The sequence below is a fragment of the Rhopilema esculentum genome, chromosome 10 (genome assembly GCF_057945365.1).
Source record: "Rhopilema esculentum isolate cy_ngs chromosome 10, ASM5794536v1, whole genome shotgun sequence".
NCBI lineage: Eukaryota > Metazoa > Cnidaria > Scyphozoa > Rhizostomeae > Rhizostomatidae > Rhopilema > Rhopilema esculentum.
In genome coordinates this window covers 14,385,283-14,402,242 of record NC_142824.1, presented here as the reverse complement: position 1 = coordinate 14,402,242, position 16,960 = coordinate 14,385,283, and the positions used below count along the sequence as shown (strand labels likewise).

Sequence of the window (16,960 nt, the reverse complement as noted above, 5' to 3'; positions counted from 1 at the left end):
CAATACACATACTTGGAGTTTTCTATCGTGTGTGATAAGATAAATCTAAACTTGGTGGCTTTGAAAGCTTTTAAAAAGCTGTTTAATAGCTTGTAAGAAAAGGTGTTTTCCTTATCTGAAGTATTCTTCAAGAACTGGTTGCTGCAGATAGAAAAAAAGCTGATGTAGTGTTTCCAACGTTCACTTAAAATACGGAAGGCCATCGTGCAAATTTTTATTATGGTGCTCTAACAGAAGAGGCGTCTCTTTGCCGTCGATATCGCCCTCATCGTGCAATAAAAACAACATGTCGTCCATTTTTAGCTTGTTTGATTTTGGCGCCATTCTACGTCCCCGTCGTAAAATCGGAATCTCATTTTTCACATGTGCAGGAGGACGGAACGGCCGCGCTATTTCCAGGCCTCTCAAACGTCCCCGTCGTTGCTGCGTCGGCGATCGGAAACTCTCTAATGGCCAAAACTAGACGCGCTAAGCTTTCAGCTTCCGCTCAAAATGAAATAGGAAGACTTTCTTCTGTAAAATGATTCCAGTAAATTATCTTCCTGTTTCGAGCTCTTTCAAAATCTATACATTCACACCAGTGGTGTAGTTCTGTCAAATTAACATGGGGGCTCTTGCGAAAAACGTTGCGAAAAACGTTGCTAAAATCAATAGCAAAAGTAGAAATTGGCTACTTTTTAGCCCCCCCTTGAATCCCCTTACACTACACCCCTGATTCACACAGATATGCCCATATTGTAGAGAGAGAATTTTCTTTCGCTGATGACATTTCTGTCGCACAAACCAAACAGGGAACCGATTTTTTCTAGCCACGAAGCACAGCCATTTGATTCAAAAGCTCTGATTGGTTTCGATCGTTTGATTATCGATCAAACTCAACGGTGCGTGAATTTCACTCACGTGAAAATAAAGTTGAGCACAATAGGGGAAAGACTGCCTCTAATCATTGTGTGTCCAATTAGATTGGTAAAGTCAGATTATTGTTTTAATTTGCAAAGATATTTAAAGATAATCTTCTTAAACAAGAGGAATTCATCTGCTTTTAGTTGTATAATTTAAAACTAATGATACCCTTGTTAAGCAATTGTTCTTAAAAATTACTGCCAACAACCGTTCATCAAAAAGAGACTACCGAAATGGGGGCCTCTGGAGGGGGGTTTTTGATACACTTGAATTTTCAAGACAGAGAAGTTGAAGGAAAAATGAATAAAAATACATAAATAAATACTCCTTTTCTGTCAATCCTTGTATTGTTTACAGCACTAGGAGAGACCTTCCATCCATTCAAAAGTATTGAGTTCCTACCAACCAAAAAAGTTCCGTTATTTATGAATTTACGTGCCAGTGTGATTCTGGCTACGTAGCACGCACAACCCAAAGATTGGGAGATAGGATAAAACAGCATGCTCGTTCCAACATAAGAAACAAAACTGCTCCTCAAAGAGAACAGCCTCCTCGACCTTGTAGGTCTAGAAGCACTGTTAAAACAAGTGATTCTGCTATCGGTCAACATCTTTTCGACAACCCAGATTGTGCTAAACTCTATGATGACGACATTTTTAGGATAATTGGCAGAGCCCGGTTGTCTTTCCATCTATCAGTTTTGGAATCAATCTACCTACATACAAATGAAAAAGCCGCTATTGTATAGACAGAAAGAGTTCGTTTTCTCTCTTGGACCCCAGTGGTAATTTTTTTTAGGCACGCGGCACTGATTGGTCAACTATACCGGTCTTGTGCTTGCGTTTTTCTGATTGGCCTATTTCGATCCACAACTGGGTATATAGTTTTCATCGTGTTCTTTCGGACCCTTATTCTGACGTTTTATGCTCTGAGGAGTGTCAGAAGAAAAAGCTTTTAGTATGTTGTAAAATGTTTGCTTTTTTCAAAGCCATTTTCAAATTCTGTACCGCAAAAAATTGTTTAAATCATTCTCAATAAAAAGCTTTGTACATCTTTCAAAACTGTTTATAAGTTTGAGCATCATTTAGACTTGATACATAGCAAAAAGAAAAGATCCAACTTTGCAAAACTACGTCTCAGTGCTGACAACCTCAGGATTGAAACAGGGAGAAATGGGAAGAATCCTATTCCTAAGATTGATAGAAAATGTCCGTTTTGTCGATCTTTTAATAGAATTGCTGTGGAGGACGAAATTCATTCTTTATTAGTTTATCCCCTTTACGAGACTGCTAGGAATTGTAAAATGTTATCTGTGATTTATTCAAAATTTCCCAGAATATCATCCCTTGACCTTTGTGATAAGTTTATTTGGTTGATGAGTCAAGAAGATATCAATATCAATGTAATAAATTTTATGATTGATGGTATCAATTTTATATTGCTGGCTTTGAATCACGGGAATCTTTTGGAAGTCCTCTGCGTGCATATCCTCGTAACGTAAACTTTCTAGCTCATAATCATTTTTTCATCTGTTTATCTTTGTATTAGCTGTTTGCTGTTTTCTGAGATTTATTGTTAATTTGTAATTATGTTTACTTGTATTTATAGTAATTGTGTTGGCGAAGGGCCATTTTGGCCTACAAGCCTTGTTGTTTAATAAAAAAAAGAAATACCAAGACTTTTGGCAAGAATTTTAGATGGAACGACAATCGGGCTCAACAAATCATCTAATTGGTTCTTGAGAATCTGGTTACAGAAAAGTTACAATATATTCAACCCCCAAAAGGAGTCGCGCGAGATGATATGTTGTAAATGTTTGCTTTTTCAAAGGCTTTGAAGGAGGCCCCCGTGGGTATGTTTTCCGATGTTCTTTTAAAAAGTTTAAAAAATCTCACCTGTTCCCAGTAACGTTTTTCGAAATCATGTTAAAAATGTTCCCTTGGTCCCAATCAAAAATACGATATTTTTCTATGTTCCTTGAAAAAGACGGCAGATTCCATTGACCCCCATAATACCTGGTAGTAATTAATCCTATTATTTCAACAGATTTTTCTGGCCTCTTCTTCAAATTCTGCATACGTAAGATAAGTACATGTAAATTTACTTTAACCATAGCATGTCCAAACAAAAGCAAATAGAAAAGGGTGTCCATCTTCTCAAATACAAAAAAGAGGCCCTGTTTTGAAGCACTGAATTCAAGTTTACTTTAAAGACCTTGGCCCCTTAACTTTGAAAATCGTGGCATGAACTCTGATCGAAGTTGGGTTTCCTATAGCCTGCGTCACAGACCATAACACCTCTTCAGTTATGGTGTTTGACGCAAGCTAGGTTTCCTAAAGATATTTATATTTGCTATACATGAACCTAATTCTTGTTGGTAACTTTTCTAGCAGTTGTGTCAAAGGAATATAACATACACGGAATAAAACCAATATCAAATGAATTATCACATTGGAAATGGCAAGGAGCAAGTATATTCCTTAAGGAACTCTTCACAAAACTTGCCTCGTGAAAAAAACATAATAATTTTGTTCATGCTTGACAAAGAACTGCTCGTGAAATTCAAAGAGGTATCCGATACTTTTTTTTTATCATCATAAAAATACAATTTAAAAACTAACAATTAACACAAAATAAATTTTAATGTGCTGAAATAAAGGTAAAAAAGTAAAAAACACGCGTTATCGTGTCACCTTTAGCCCAACACAGTAAGTTGAATTATTAATTTATACAAAATTAAAACTACACGGATACAAATAACAACACAGACAGAGATTCAAGGGCAAAACAACTTGATTTATCGTACGATGAAATTCATTTAAAACATTTTGTGTTAACTAAGAACCTTACAGTAGAATCTAAAATCATTCTATCAGTTATTTTATTGAATTTTAGACTGCCGAAAAGTAATAAATTGCATAAGTGATCGTCAGGCAGTTGGGTCACATCATTTTTTAGTATATCTGATACTTCACCAAGCAGGTTATTTCTATGAACTAAATGAAGTGGCCAGTGCAGGAGAAAAGAGTTGCGGATTCGAACCCTTCCTTACAATTGCAATTGGGACTTGCGCATGCCAAATCATGGTGGAACCCATGCTTATTCAGATCGCTAAAATGAACTCGAAGCCTCGTTATGAGTGCTGCGTGATGGCTGGTAGTTATTTCATGCAGATATTTTTTTGCTGGCCGAATTATTGATAATAATGCTGTTTTGACTGAGATATTGTCGAACAAGTTCTCATTTGGTGATCGAATTTGTTCATGATGTTCACACAACAGAGAAAGAAACTCTTCGAATACATGTGTGAGGATGAATTTGCATATCTAAAAACATTGGTATGGCGGAGTTGATACGTAATGATTCTTGTTCTCATCAGGGACATACTCAAGTAGATATTCAGGAGCCTGGTTATTTGCAGTTCTATAAATGAGACAAAGTCTGCGGTATCACCTCCTGTTACTGAGCGTTTCCCAGCCAAGTTCCTCAAGAAGTCTGTCGGTGTTGGTACCCTACCATGCGCCACTAACTGCCCAAGCTGCCTCGTATCGTATGGATTCAAGTTTACGAGAAAGAGACATATTTTGGTCATGATAGATTACGTCCCCATAGTCCAAATGTGGTGTCACAAATAGTTTGTACATCTGATCAAGTGTGTCCCGTGAAGCATATTTAGAAAGAAAACCGATGATTCCTATTCCTCTCTTTGCTTTCACATTTGCCGCCCTAACATACTCAGAGACGTAAGTTAGTCGTCCAAAATTAATCCTAAATGCTTTTGACTATTTTCAACATTTATTTGATAATCATTGAAACTGAGTATTCGATACTACAATTATCAAAGATTTAATGAAAATCGTTTCAAGACTGGGAATAAATGGTTTAGGAATTATCGATCCCTAGCCAAGAGAGCTAACAACGAATAACGAAGTCGCCTCAAGGAACAATGCGATGTTGTATTTCAACTACGATGCTGTAAGTTGTTATTTTGGTTATAGAAGACCGGCACAATCAGGGTTGCCAGATATGATTTACAAAAGAAGGCCAGACTGGTAGGCGACCTAAGTAATGGACCCAGGCCAAAATGCTCATAAAAGGCCAAATCAAAGAATATTTCCCAAAATAACATTGCGCATGCGCTGTTTGCATTTCCACACATGTGATTTTTAAATATTCTCTTGACTCTTAGAATTTTACTTTTTCTTAAGACAATCCTTATCTGACAGTTGGGAATTGTTTTTTGTGTGACCTATAGGTGATAGTATTTGACATTTGGGCGTAGTAAACTACTAATTACTTCATTAATATAGTAGTTTCTTTTTCAATTTAGAACTTCTTCTGAAAAGGCTAAAAAGGCCAAATTTGAATAGTAGACCAAAAGCAAATTTTCCAGACAATTTAACTATGAAAAAGGCCAAAATCAGAATATTTGGCCTGAAAATAGCCAATCTGGGAACCCTAGGCTCAATTTCAACACTTGTCATAGAGAATAGGCCACCTGGAGATGATGATTTGCCATTTATTTTTGTAGATGCGGCAAGTTTCACGCTGAGACATACATACACCAATGCTGTATGACTTTTGGGGACCATTATGGAAGAAAGGTCAGCTAGACCTTATAATGCTATTCCTGCCACTGAAATTAGGGGTGTTTATCTTTTGTTTTCAATTTAAATCAATGTATTGTATTCTTTTTAACTTCTATAACTTGCAAATACTTTTAGTGTGGCGAATTATACATACATACAACCAATAAAATAAATGGTATGAAGTATGGTAATATGAAAATTTATAAAAACATTCCTTTACCAAGTTTAAAGCCCTCGTTTAAAGTGAATGACCCGGGTTTAAGTGGAGATTACCAGCGGCGTAAAAAGATGGGTCGTAGGGGGCAACCCCCTTGTTATGTCGGAAAACTGTTGACCTCGATAGAAATACAACATGATTGTCTATTTTTCATTTAATTGTCACATTTTGAGCGGAGAGATTTAAAAGCTGAATATAACATGAAAAATATCTGAATATATCAGAAAAATCTTTTATTTCAGTCCTGATATTTTGTTCAAATTTAATCATACGTTTTACCGACTTCATGAAAGCTTCTCGTTCATCAACGCTTTCCATGGCATGGCATATCTGGTCGTGCCCTAATGGAAGTGAATTGTCAATTAATTCTAGCATCGGCCTTAAGCGCGGGCCCTTCACTTTACAAAGGCATCTTTTACATTTTCGTTTAGTTACTTTGAATACGGAATACCATTTTTCATATTTTTATATATTCTATATTTTTACGCCAGTTTCCTTATTTTATGCGTTACCAAATGCTAAAGACGTATTGTTGCTACCGTATTTTATGTACATCATTGTACAGATTATACATGTAAGTTTGTTTCTAATTACTCCATATAATTGTTAAAATAGATTTGATTGAAAAATATCATAACCCTACCCTAATAGTGTATTCGTGGCGCAGAAGCCTGAACAAAGGCGCCCTGGCGAGCAACAGCATAAAGCTCACGCGTGCACAAGAAAAGCGTGCTGCCCGCTAAAACAGGACTCCTGCCGACTCTGAAACCAGCCTACACGCCTGCATTACCTGCGGCAAGGCCTTCCATGCCCGCATAGGGCTGTTCGGCAATAGCCGCTTCCACCGTAGCTGAGGTAATCATCAATCTTTGATTGACGAGAAACAACGGTGTATTCGTACTTATGAAAGGCATGATCATTAAGTTGCTGTTTATTTACAAAGCTGTCGTCTCTAAGATGCATTTTGACTAACAAGAACTATTTACTTTATTTAGAATATTTAACCAAGTAACCATCGGTACAATCAAGTATTTCTAAATCTGCTTTGAGGAAATTTGCTATTTTTTATGGTAACAGCTTGGCAAATATTAATCGGGTTTTTTTATCTGAACCCCGTATCAATTCAGTTGAGCAAACAATTACCCGCAAACACTTAATAATAGGTCCATACAGTGGATATTGACATCATTTCGACGCTAACAGTTTTCAAGTCGGCTTAAACAGCGATTGTCAAAATGGCGTTTCTAATGCTCTTCCTTGCAGCATTATTTGCCTTCACATCAGGTGCTTATGGTGAGTAGCTTCAAATAGCGTCTGCTCGTTTGAAGCTTTGAAAAAAGGAGATTCAATAAGTTAACCAGCACTATGTGATCATTACTGCTTTTATAACATATTATCATTTTAACATAGATCAAATTTGAATGTTTTCATGGAAGTATCTCATCTTGACTTTATTTTAAGTATAAGCTTCATTCACATAGCTGTAAAAATTGCTTTATTTTGATGACTTTTCCCCTCTAATTATAAATAATAAGAAATAATTGGCGCTTGCCGGAAAGACAAGTTTTTCTCATTATTGCACTCCTTCTGTCTTCACTTTGATTTTCCATGATGCCGGTCACAGATATATCCTAACTTGACACTTACAAAATCTTTAGTTTTCCAACAAACTTTTTCTGGGGTCTCTCGTTCTACCACACCACAAAATTTCCACAATTTCAGACAAAGTAAAATTGTTGCAATGGAAAATGTTTCTTCTAGAGACTTATATTACTATGACTAATAAATAGCTCCCTAGTTACACTGCAAAAACTACTTTCAAATGTCAGGTATCGAAATACAAGATGAAACGACTAAGCACTTTTCATTAACTAACAAGAGTATCTACTTGCAAAATAATTCTGGGTAATTAAAAAATAGTTAAAGAATGTTTCATACGTGAATATGATATGTTGTTTCAACTCCAACAAACACAACTAATATTTGCTAATATCACATTGGGCCTAATTACTGTGTCCCATATTTTTGGAGAAATCCAATACCTAGGACTGATACAAAGCCAATTTGTCTAAAAACATCTCAATTGCTGAAACGTCTTCGGAACGCATAAATTAAGATTAAATAAGTTTTGCCTTTTGGAACAGATTAAGAGTTGCATTACTTGCGTTCTTTCGTAATATGTTATTCGTAGCAACTTCTCTAAATCTAGAGGAGGATCGATAAGGACAACGCATTATCAAAATCTTCTTAAAAAATCTCTTCTCGAATTTATCTACTTGCTCGTTCGGTTGCATTAACTTTGATGAAGCCCAATATGTCGGGGCGAAATATTAGTATTCATTAAATCTAGAATATTTATATTTCAATACATAAGATTCTCGTCATGCTGTTGTTCCTGGCTATTTTTATATAATTACTTCTTGCAAGATTCACGGAATCCGGGGAACTCCATATCCTGCGTTTCTTCCTTCTTATTCAACCTCTTCTTATCTTTGTTTTTCCCCCGGTAACAAAATTTTCCACTTGATCTCAGTTTTTCCAGTTGTTTGAAAATCAATTACTACGGAAGTGTTGGAAAATTAATTCTTCTGAAATCATAAGGTATTAATCTTGAAAATGTTATTTTCTAAAGGCTCTTGTGCAGATAATTCTGCTTACTGCTCATCATGGAAGATGATGGGATTTTGTGACAAGTCGTCAAAATGGTCATCATATATGCAAAAATATTGTGCTAAGACATGCGAGTACTGCACCGATATTCGTAAGTATACGAAACTTGATTTCAAAGCAATTGCTGTGTTCAAAATTCAAGAACTATTTTCATATTCTTTTTCTAAAAAGTAATATGTTGTTCTGTAACACGTTCTGTAACTCTGTAATAACGTAATACTTTCACTGGAAAATAACAGTCAAAAAGCAGTAACAATTTTGCCTACGTGTAAAAGTTAATTTATCCTGCTTTTAATTTTGTAGCCCCACCTCCTCTTCCAACTCAAGACCCTTATCCTGATTGTAAGGATGGATTCAGCTATTGTTCGTCTTACAAAGCTTATTGTCAAGATACCAATTACGTCTCATATCTGCAAAAGTATTGCAAACGGACATGCAATTATTGCCGTAAGTACTTTATCAATTTAAATATATTAATGTAAAGCCGTCGATACCTTTAGTTCTCAAGAAGGGTTTCCAAGTCCCATCATGCCGACAATGTTGGCAGTCAACCCCTTATTTGCCGACATACTTGAAGATTTGCCGACTAACTACGCCTAATTAGAAAAAACTCTTCTTTTAGTTTCAAGTTTATTTTAAATGGAGTGTAACTCATTTGCTGTTAAAATAACATAGTCATTGACAAAGATACTAAATTAAAAAGAAATTAAATTTACCTCAATGTGGTATATGAATGTATGAATGGGTTTGTATGAAGCAATGAATAAAAATTAAAATTAAGAATTGCAATGAATTTTATAGAGAAAAAAAGTAGGAGCCTTTTCTAATCAACAAATTATTAACGTTTTGGTCTGCGGTAATAAACAGTTGTGTATGAAAGAAAATCTTTTTAAGATGAATGTTAAAAAGTTTAAGTACAACTTAAAATTGAAGCACACATTGTTATTTTGCACATGCTGCTCTGCTAGGGGCTGTTTTATCTATTTTGGTAAAGCCGAGAGATTCTGTATTTTTGAAATACATATCTTTAAGAGAAAAGGTTTTTTATTTGTGGTAAGACAAGTAAATCGTGACATAACAAAGTGAGACAAAAACGTGTTTTTGGTTTCAAGATATAACTACACTTCCACCACCAACAACAAAGCCTGCAACTACCAAATTTTGGACACTTCCGAGCGAATCTGGTGAGCTGCATCAGCTTTTGATCAATTTTACGATTATAATCATCTTTGTACATAGGTTTAGATGATATAAAATGCCTGCCAAATGTACTTGGAACACTCAGCAATGTACGCTGCATTTGATATCTTTCGTTTCTTTCATGAAAAAAATTGCTACTTCCGCCCCCTTCCCCCTAAAACAATGTTGACGATTTAGAGAAATATCATAAAAGAAGCGCAAAAGAAAGTTCTTCCTGCAATTTTTCTGTAGGGGAGAGGGGGATGATTGATTTTGACCTTGGAAATTGATGTCAGTGTTCCAAGACTTTTGGCAGGCATTGTAATTGCGTTTTTGTGTTTGAAAAAGGAGATAAGTTGCATTTTCTGGATCATTTTAAAACATTAACAGACTAAAAACGAACTGCTACTGTAACAAACAAGGATAGATGATTTTTTGGTATAGCTTGATAATGTAATTATTGATAAGTAGGATAACAGTGGTGTTTTATGCAGAGTTTGGATAAATCTGCCTGTTTTTCAGCATCTTGTTTAGCTTTTTGTTGGTAATGTCGCTAACGCTACCCTGCATGACCCTTCATGTAAACAAAATAAGATTCGATTTATCTGACTATATGCAAAATACTATGAACATTTCTATGTTATTCGAAAACAATGATATCTTTAGCTCTCTATAAATAAATTTGCATATTCAAGGCAATCTTCAGCCTGGATGTGGTAAGAAAGGTCCTGGCCACACAAGAATCGTTGGAGGAACCGCTGCAAAACCGGGTGATTGGCCTTGGATAGTCACTTTTGACTATAAATACAACACAGGAAACCCAGGGCATCAATGTGGTGGAACACTTATAACAGATGAATGGATTCTCAGTGCTGCCCACTGTTTCTATGACGACAAGGACAAGTCTAACTACTGGCTGACAATAGGTCAGTTAACACACTTTCAAGCTAATTGCACGAAAGATCTTCCTTACCTTAAGCAAGTAAATACTGACTGTGTGTTGCTGCTACTGAAAGGTTTCCTTGACGAAAAGTTTTGAAGAAAAAGGCTTTAGACGATACTTCTAGAAATACAGTAAAAAGTGGCTTTCGGGTAGCCATATTCCTACAGTCATAGAATTTCAACTGCATTTTAGCCCGATTCCTGACTGAAAGCAGGTACTTCATTCCCAGGTCTTGCCTCGAAAATGTGACAACGACTTCTGTATTCCCTCTACAAAATTATTTTAATAACTGTATCGTGATATCGGGTTCTTGAAATTTTTTTAAAATACCTTTAAAAACTTCCGGCAGTAAAATTAAAGTAGAAACCTAAAAAAATGAGTAAACATGATGTGCTGTTGTATTTTCTATAATTTTTCCTGCAACTGCTCAACGTTGTATTTCAGTTTTTCGAAGAAAATATTTTTCTGTGTGCATGAGCTTGCGATCTTAATTTCGTGATTTTGCATTCTTTAAAGGTGTCTTTCCTTGTCCTGTTTAGTTTTAACAAATTATCCTAGCTTTTAAAATGGGAGACAATTAGACAATTTGCCCACCTTCTCTTTTTTTGTCTGAATTGTTAATAATTATGGTTTTCACTGACAAAAATTAAATCTCAAATGAATTTTTCCCAACCTCAGGTGAGCATGACTTGAAAACAGATTCAGGACATGAACAGAAGATTCCAATAGCAGACTTGATATTCCATCCAGACTACAACCCAAGCAATTACGACAATGATCTTGCACTGGTGAAGCTATCAAGAAAAGCAACAATCAATGACCGTGTCAAAACAGCTTGTCTCCCTGATCAGAACACAACATTTTCAAACGGTACAAAGTGTGTCATTGCTGGCTGGGGTCTTCTTGAACAGTACGGACGGGGACCACAGGTTTGACAAGCAATGTAGCTAAATGCATGTAGCAAAATGACCGCTCTTGTTAACATTGGTTGACCAATTTTGAAGAAAGCTAAAGTTCTTTTGATTAAGCTTATTCAAGATCTTCCAACGGACTAGCGGCATCAGAGCAAAAGTAAACGAACTAAAACGTGTACAAATTTGAAATAGGCGATAGTGGTGTCGGATTGGTTGATGTGGAATGAGGTGAATGCAGCTCAGCAAAAAAAGAAACTAGTAATGAAAATGGAAGAGGAAAGGGTGGCGTGTAATGGAGCGTGGGTGGTGGTGGAATGAAAGTGTTAGGAGGTTGGGCAGTGATGATGATAATAAAAAGTTAAATGATCCTCAAATATGATAAGATTAATTTTTTTTCTTTCAGATTTTGCAGCAAGCCCAAGTGCCTCTCATTGAACGTTCAGTTTGCAAGGCAGCATTCCCCCATCATTTGGTATCCAACAATATGATTTGCGCAGGGTATGCTGCAGGTGGAATTGATTCTTGCCAGGGGGACAGTGGTGGTCCACTAGTTTGCAAGCGGGATGATGATACATGGTTCTTATGGGGTGTCGTGTCGTGGGGTGTTGGTTGTGGCCGTAAAGGCAAGTACGGTGTTTATGCCAGAACACAGGTTCTGAGAAGATGGGTCGACCAAGTTGTGTTTACAAATAACTAAAAGCAACATCAAAGAGAAGAACTGTTCTTAAATAAAAATTGTTCATGAAATTGCCAACGTGTGAACCAAATTCATGTTTTTATTGACTCTCTAATTATTTCTCTATGTACTTGTCTCTAAAATTCTCTTATTATAGTGAAAAATACCCAGCAAAAATTCATCGCAAAAAAATCTAGCATCAGTTCAAATGGTCGGGTCATCGAGTGAATCGTGAAATCGAGGTACAGTGATCATTACCGGCAAACGAGTGATAAATAGTACGAGGCTCAGGTAATGGTCAATTCTACACCAGTTTTTTTAAATCTGTCTGAAAACAACGTTCCGAAAATACTCATCAAATTGTAACTGAGCATTTTTTTCTATTTTCAGTCAAATGCTCAAAGCATTAAATATTTCCAGATTTCATTAGAAATATACCTCACTTCTTTCAAATGATAAGAATTTAGGAAAATTTGTTTAAAAATGAAAATATTCCTAAACTATTAGTCCGCAAAACATTCTCAAGAAACTATTAAGAATAAGACAAAATAATGTAAATGAATTTCTGAATGATTATAAACTACTGATACGATTTTGTTACGTTCAGTTTTTTGCAAACTTTGTCTGACGTTGATATTCACATCAGTAACCAACAGAACTCAACTTATGTTTTCATCAGCAGCCCTAAAAAATCATAGTTTCACGGCACCAGCTGCGACAGTGCAAGCAGGAAAAGGAGTCAATGAGATCACCCCCTATTTCCACCATTCCAGTTCAATACACACGGTGTAATTCTCTTAGCAAAATCTTAAAGAAAGACCAGCGTCAGTGATTACTTGTCAGATTGTATGAAAATCTTGTCGAACCTGTTTTGGAGTGTGATAGAGAGAGGGGGGTTGCTCTGTTATAATAGGAACCAATTTTTAGGAGAAGAGCCTCGAGTTATCTGATATGCTATTGCAAAGATACGTGTGGAAACTATCTTCAATCAAAACTACCCTGCTACTACTCCTCAGAATATAAAACTTCAGAATAAGGTTCCGAAAGAATAAGGTGGAAAATATATACCCAGCTGTGGATAGAAATAGGCAAATCTGAAAAAAGCGAGCACCTGGCAGGTATAGTTGTCCACTAAGTACCGCGTGCCTATAAAATCACCATAAGAGTCCAAAGGAAAAACGAGCTTTTTCTATCTACACAACATAGGTCATTTCGTTTGTAGATCGATTGCAAAACTACTAGATGAAAAGACGACCGGAATCTGCCAATTATCTGTAACAGGTCGTCAATATAGACCTTTGGCACAATCTGGGTTATCTAAAAGATGTTGTGCGATGGCAGAATCAGAGGGGGGGGGGGGGGGGGGGTTTCTTATGTTGGAAGGAACATGTTGTGCGCAGGGTTGCCAAGTGCTCCCAAAATATCTGAAACTCAATCCAAATCAGTCCCAAATTTTAGATTCCTCTGCAGGGGTAATAGAAAGGGATTGATATTCCATCGCAGTCTTGCCTTCTATAATTCCTGTGCAATGAATTACACATTATTCAATGATTCGCTTGCTTAATTTGACATAAATAGCCGAGTTAGTTGCCATAAGAATTGAGTTGCATAAAAATACACAGGATATAAGTCATATACAGTAAGAATTCATAAAAATAATTTTTAAATTTGAATAGAAACTAATACTGCGAAGTAACAATCTTCCTCTCTACTGTGTTTTGTGTTATTATTTGTGGCTCACTAAATAATTCTTAGCAGCGCGAAAGGGGCTACATAATAGTCAATTTGAGCAATACATGGACAAATTCTAACAAATTATCCATTTTTGCCCGATAATCCCAAAAAATCCCAATTTTACTTTGAATCTCAAATTACAATTTCTGATCCCAGCAGCTTGTCCATAGTCCCAGTTTCGTGAAATCTGGGATTGAATAATCCCAAATGGCAACCCTGTGTGTGCGTCCTACGTCCAACGGTTGTAAGAAAATTTCTAACCTCTTTTGGGTGGCAGAAAAGAAAAAACTATTTTGAGATGGGCTCTTTAATCAGACTTTTAAATCTTAAGGAAGTGTTACCAATCCATGAGAGTTTAAGATACATTGGGCACATCTGTAGACCAAACTTTTGGATAGCCGAAAAACTTGCAATATTTCAATATTTTCCCCAGTGTAAGAAGAAATGAAATCTTGCCCATTATTCCTAGAGAAGGTTTTCATTGAACTGACAGAAACTGTGACATATTCAGTTGGATTCAATTTTGTTGACAGCTGATTAGCAGACAAGAGTTTAGAAATAAAGTTGGCATGGCAACAAGAAATGGTAACACGAGTTTTGTTTAATAAAAAATCGAGTAGAATATCAAATCGAGTAGGATATCACATCGAAAATCCGCCATGGCATCCAGAATTGAGAATTCTTTTGTTAATGAAGCTTTGGTACCGCATAAATGAAGATAGCTGTAATTTCTGCTTATATTTTGTCATTTAACGACATGTGTTGGACAAAAAGTTTTGAAACATGCCAGTTAGACAGGACATATAGCCTGACAATCTGACATTCAAGCTAATGTTTGCTTTCTCAACGGATTCTGGTAGTAGGGAGTCAGGCTTTCATAATCTGCCAGGTGACTTTTTTGAAAATGCCTGGATGTCACGTGATTGATGACGTCATTTAACGGTAAAAAGTCAGACAAAATCATCGTTAGCTCCTCACTGAAGGGTTATTTTTTAACGCAACTTACATATTTTGACTCGTCTCATTGCAAGCTTTCAAATGATATATATTTAAGCAAGATTTGCCGACATGAGTATTTTCATTATGACGTCATAACAAATTTTGCATGACGTCAACAAATATTTTATTGTCATAAAATGATACGTTAGCATAATTTTGTTTTAATATGACGCTGGCTGTCAGCAAAAGCTTTTCTTCCATATGTTTTTCAATCAAAATAATTAGTATTCAGTTCATTTAAATTGAATTTGTGCCAACCGCAATAGCCAAAGTTTAAATAAAGAAGTCTGTACTATCTGACGAAGAAGAATATACTTGAATAAAGAAGAATATACTATCTGACGAGTGAGTCACTTCTTCCTCCGAAGTTGCAAAGTCTTGCTCCCACTTTGAACCGGACAATGATTTCTCTGCATCCGTATTTGAATGTTACACTAAATCGGAAGAATGTCTTGGCAATATAGGCTATCCAAGATGTCCTACCGATGTGCTGAAGGTGCATGACTTTTTTCAAAAAGGCTATCTTCTGCTGCGAAATAAGGCCATCTCATAAATAAAATACTCCATCTGGCATTTTTCTGATGGTGGATTTATATATGGATTTGGCTCCTTGCACATGAAATTAAGAAGAACAGCTTTATCTCCTTGTCACATTATACCTTTAGGAGTTGCAAGACTAGAGTTATGGTTTTGATGGGATATGAAAATGCCTTTTCGATAGAGGCAGCCTTGCCAATCACGAAAGCTTGGTGGCCTTCGTTCATTATTGAGACTGCTTTCGCTGTTTTCCTGGATCTTTGTGCCCCAGAATGCAGCTTAAGTTTCTGACTATACTTTCGTTGCCAGCAACAACCTACAATTCGAGCAAAATAGCTCATTTCTTCGAGATATTACTTCCATGTTAGCGCTAGTGACACTAGTGTCATCCGTGAGAACATTTTGTAAAAAACGCCACCAGAAAACGCCAGATGGAAATTTGATGAGACGGCCTGAGTTCGTAGCATCAGACCAAAGGAAACATTCAGTGTTTGGTTCAAGAACATCCATGGATGTGCTAATCCTCCTTATGAGGCTAAAGCAATGGAAGTGGAAACAAAGTCAACGCTAAATATTTAGAAACAGCACACGAGCAAGCAAACGGCAAAAGAGAGTCATCAAGGCAAGTGCATATAAAAAGTGGAGAGCAAAAGACACTCCAAAGTAAGAAGAGTATTTTTACATTGATGAAAAAAAGAGAATCTTATGAGACTTGCTCCCGAATTCTTTCGAAGCGCTGAGGGTCACAGGCCCCTGACAATTCAATTTATCGTAGCTTAAGGAGGAGAAGCATCGGAGACTTCAAAAAGCAAGTAGAAGTCCCTTCAAGATGTAACCACAAAAAGGCGGAAACCAGAATATTTTGCATGGTAACTCGAAAGATGCAAAAGTAGTTGCTGTTGCAAAAGAAACTGATTTATGTGTGCTGCTTGTTCATGCAACACAGAAGTGCAAACCCACAAATTTGTGGTTTATGTGCATAAATAACAAACAAATCGTCAAGATTTGAGGCATCGCTGAAACTTTTGGTTCCAAAATTTGCTGTATTTTATCACAGATTAATGAATTGTGGGCTGAGACAACTGCATATATATAAGCACAACATTGATAAGGTTACTGTGAAAAAAGCTAACGAGGAACCAGAAACAAGTCATCATTAAAAGTCTCTTCGAAGGAGTTATCGCAAAAGCAAAGACATTCGTGAATCAGCAGAATATAGTGGAACAACAAATAAAAGCTATTTAGGGACAAAGATATTTATGAAATCTGAAAAAAATCATCTGCAGCAGTTCCAGCAGATCCATAATCACTCAATCAGAAAAGAATTAAATTGTATCAACTTAACAAGGTTATTTTGGCTACACTGTTTAGGTGCAACTACTACAAGACATGTCCCAAAAGCCTGATGTTGAAATTTGGACGACATACTCGACCGTTTAAAGTCGTGGTTCAGCTACATAATGGTTCACAGGAAAGCAGCTTCCTCATCTCCGAGAGCTTCCTTTACATCACAAGAATATGAAGGTGACGCAGGAGATGAATTTACCGATGAAGAAAATCATACACTTTCATACCCAGCGCTAAAGACCTATAGTGCGA

The 16,960-nt window shown here is 36.4% G+C and overlaps 1 protein-coding gene across 1 annotated transcript; it reads left to right on the top strand.

Annotated features, from left to right (window-relative positions):
• The first annotated feature begins 6,861 nt into the window (after positions 1-6,861).
• On the top strand, positions 6,862-12,209 carry LOC135690720 (trypsin). Its single transcript, XM_065208363.2, has 7 exons — positions 6,862-7,002; positions 8,342-8,470; positions 8,683-8,826; positions 9,492-9,563; positions 10,254-10,484; positions 11,180-11,430; positions 11,819-12,209. Exons 1-7 carry the CDS (start codon positions 6,945-6,947, stop codon positions 12,110-12,112), a joined length of 1,179 nt encoding a protein of 392 aa, XP_065064435.2. The 5' UTR covers positions 6,862-6,944; the 3' UTR covers positions 12,113-12,209.
• Positions 12,210-16,960: the final 4,751 nt, after the last annotated feature.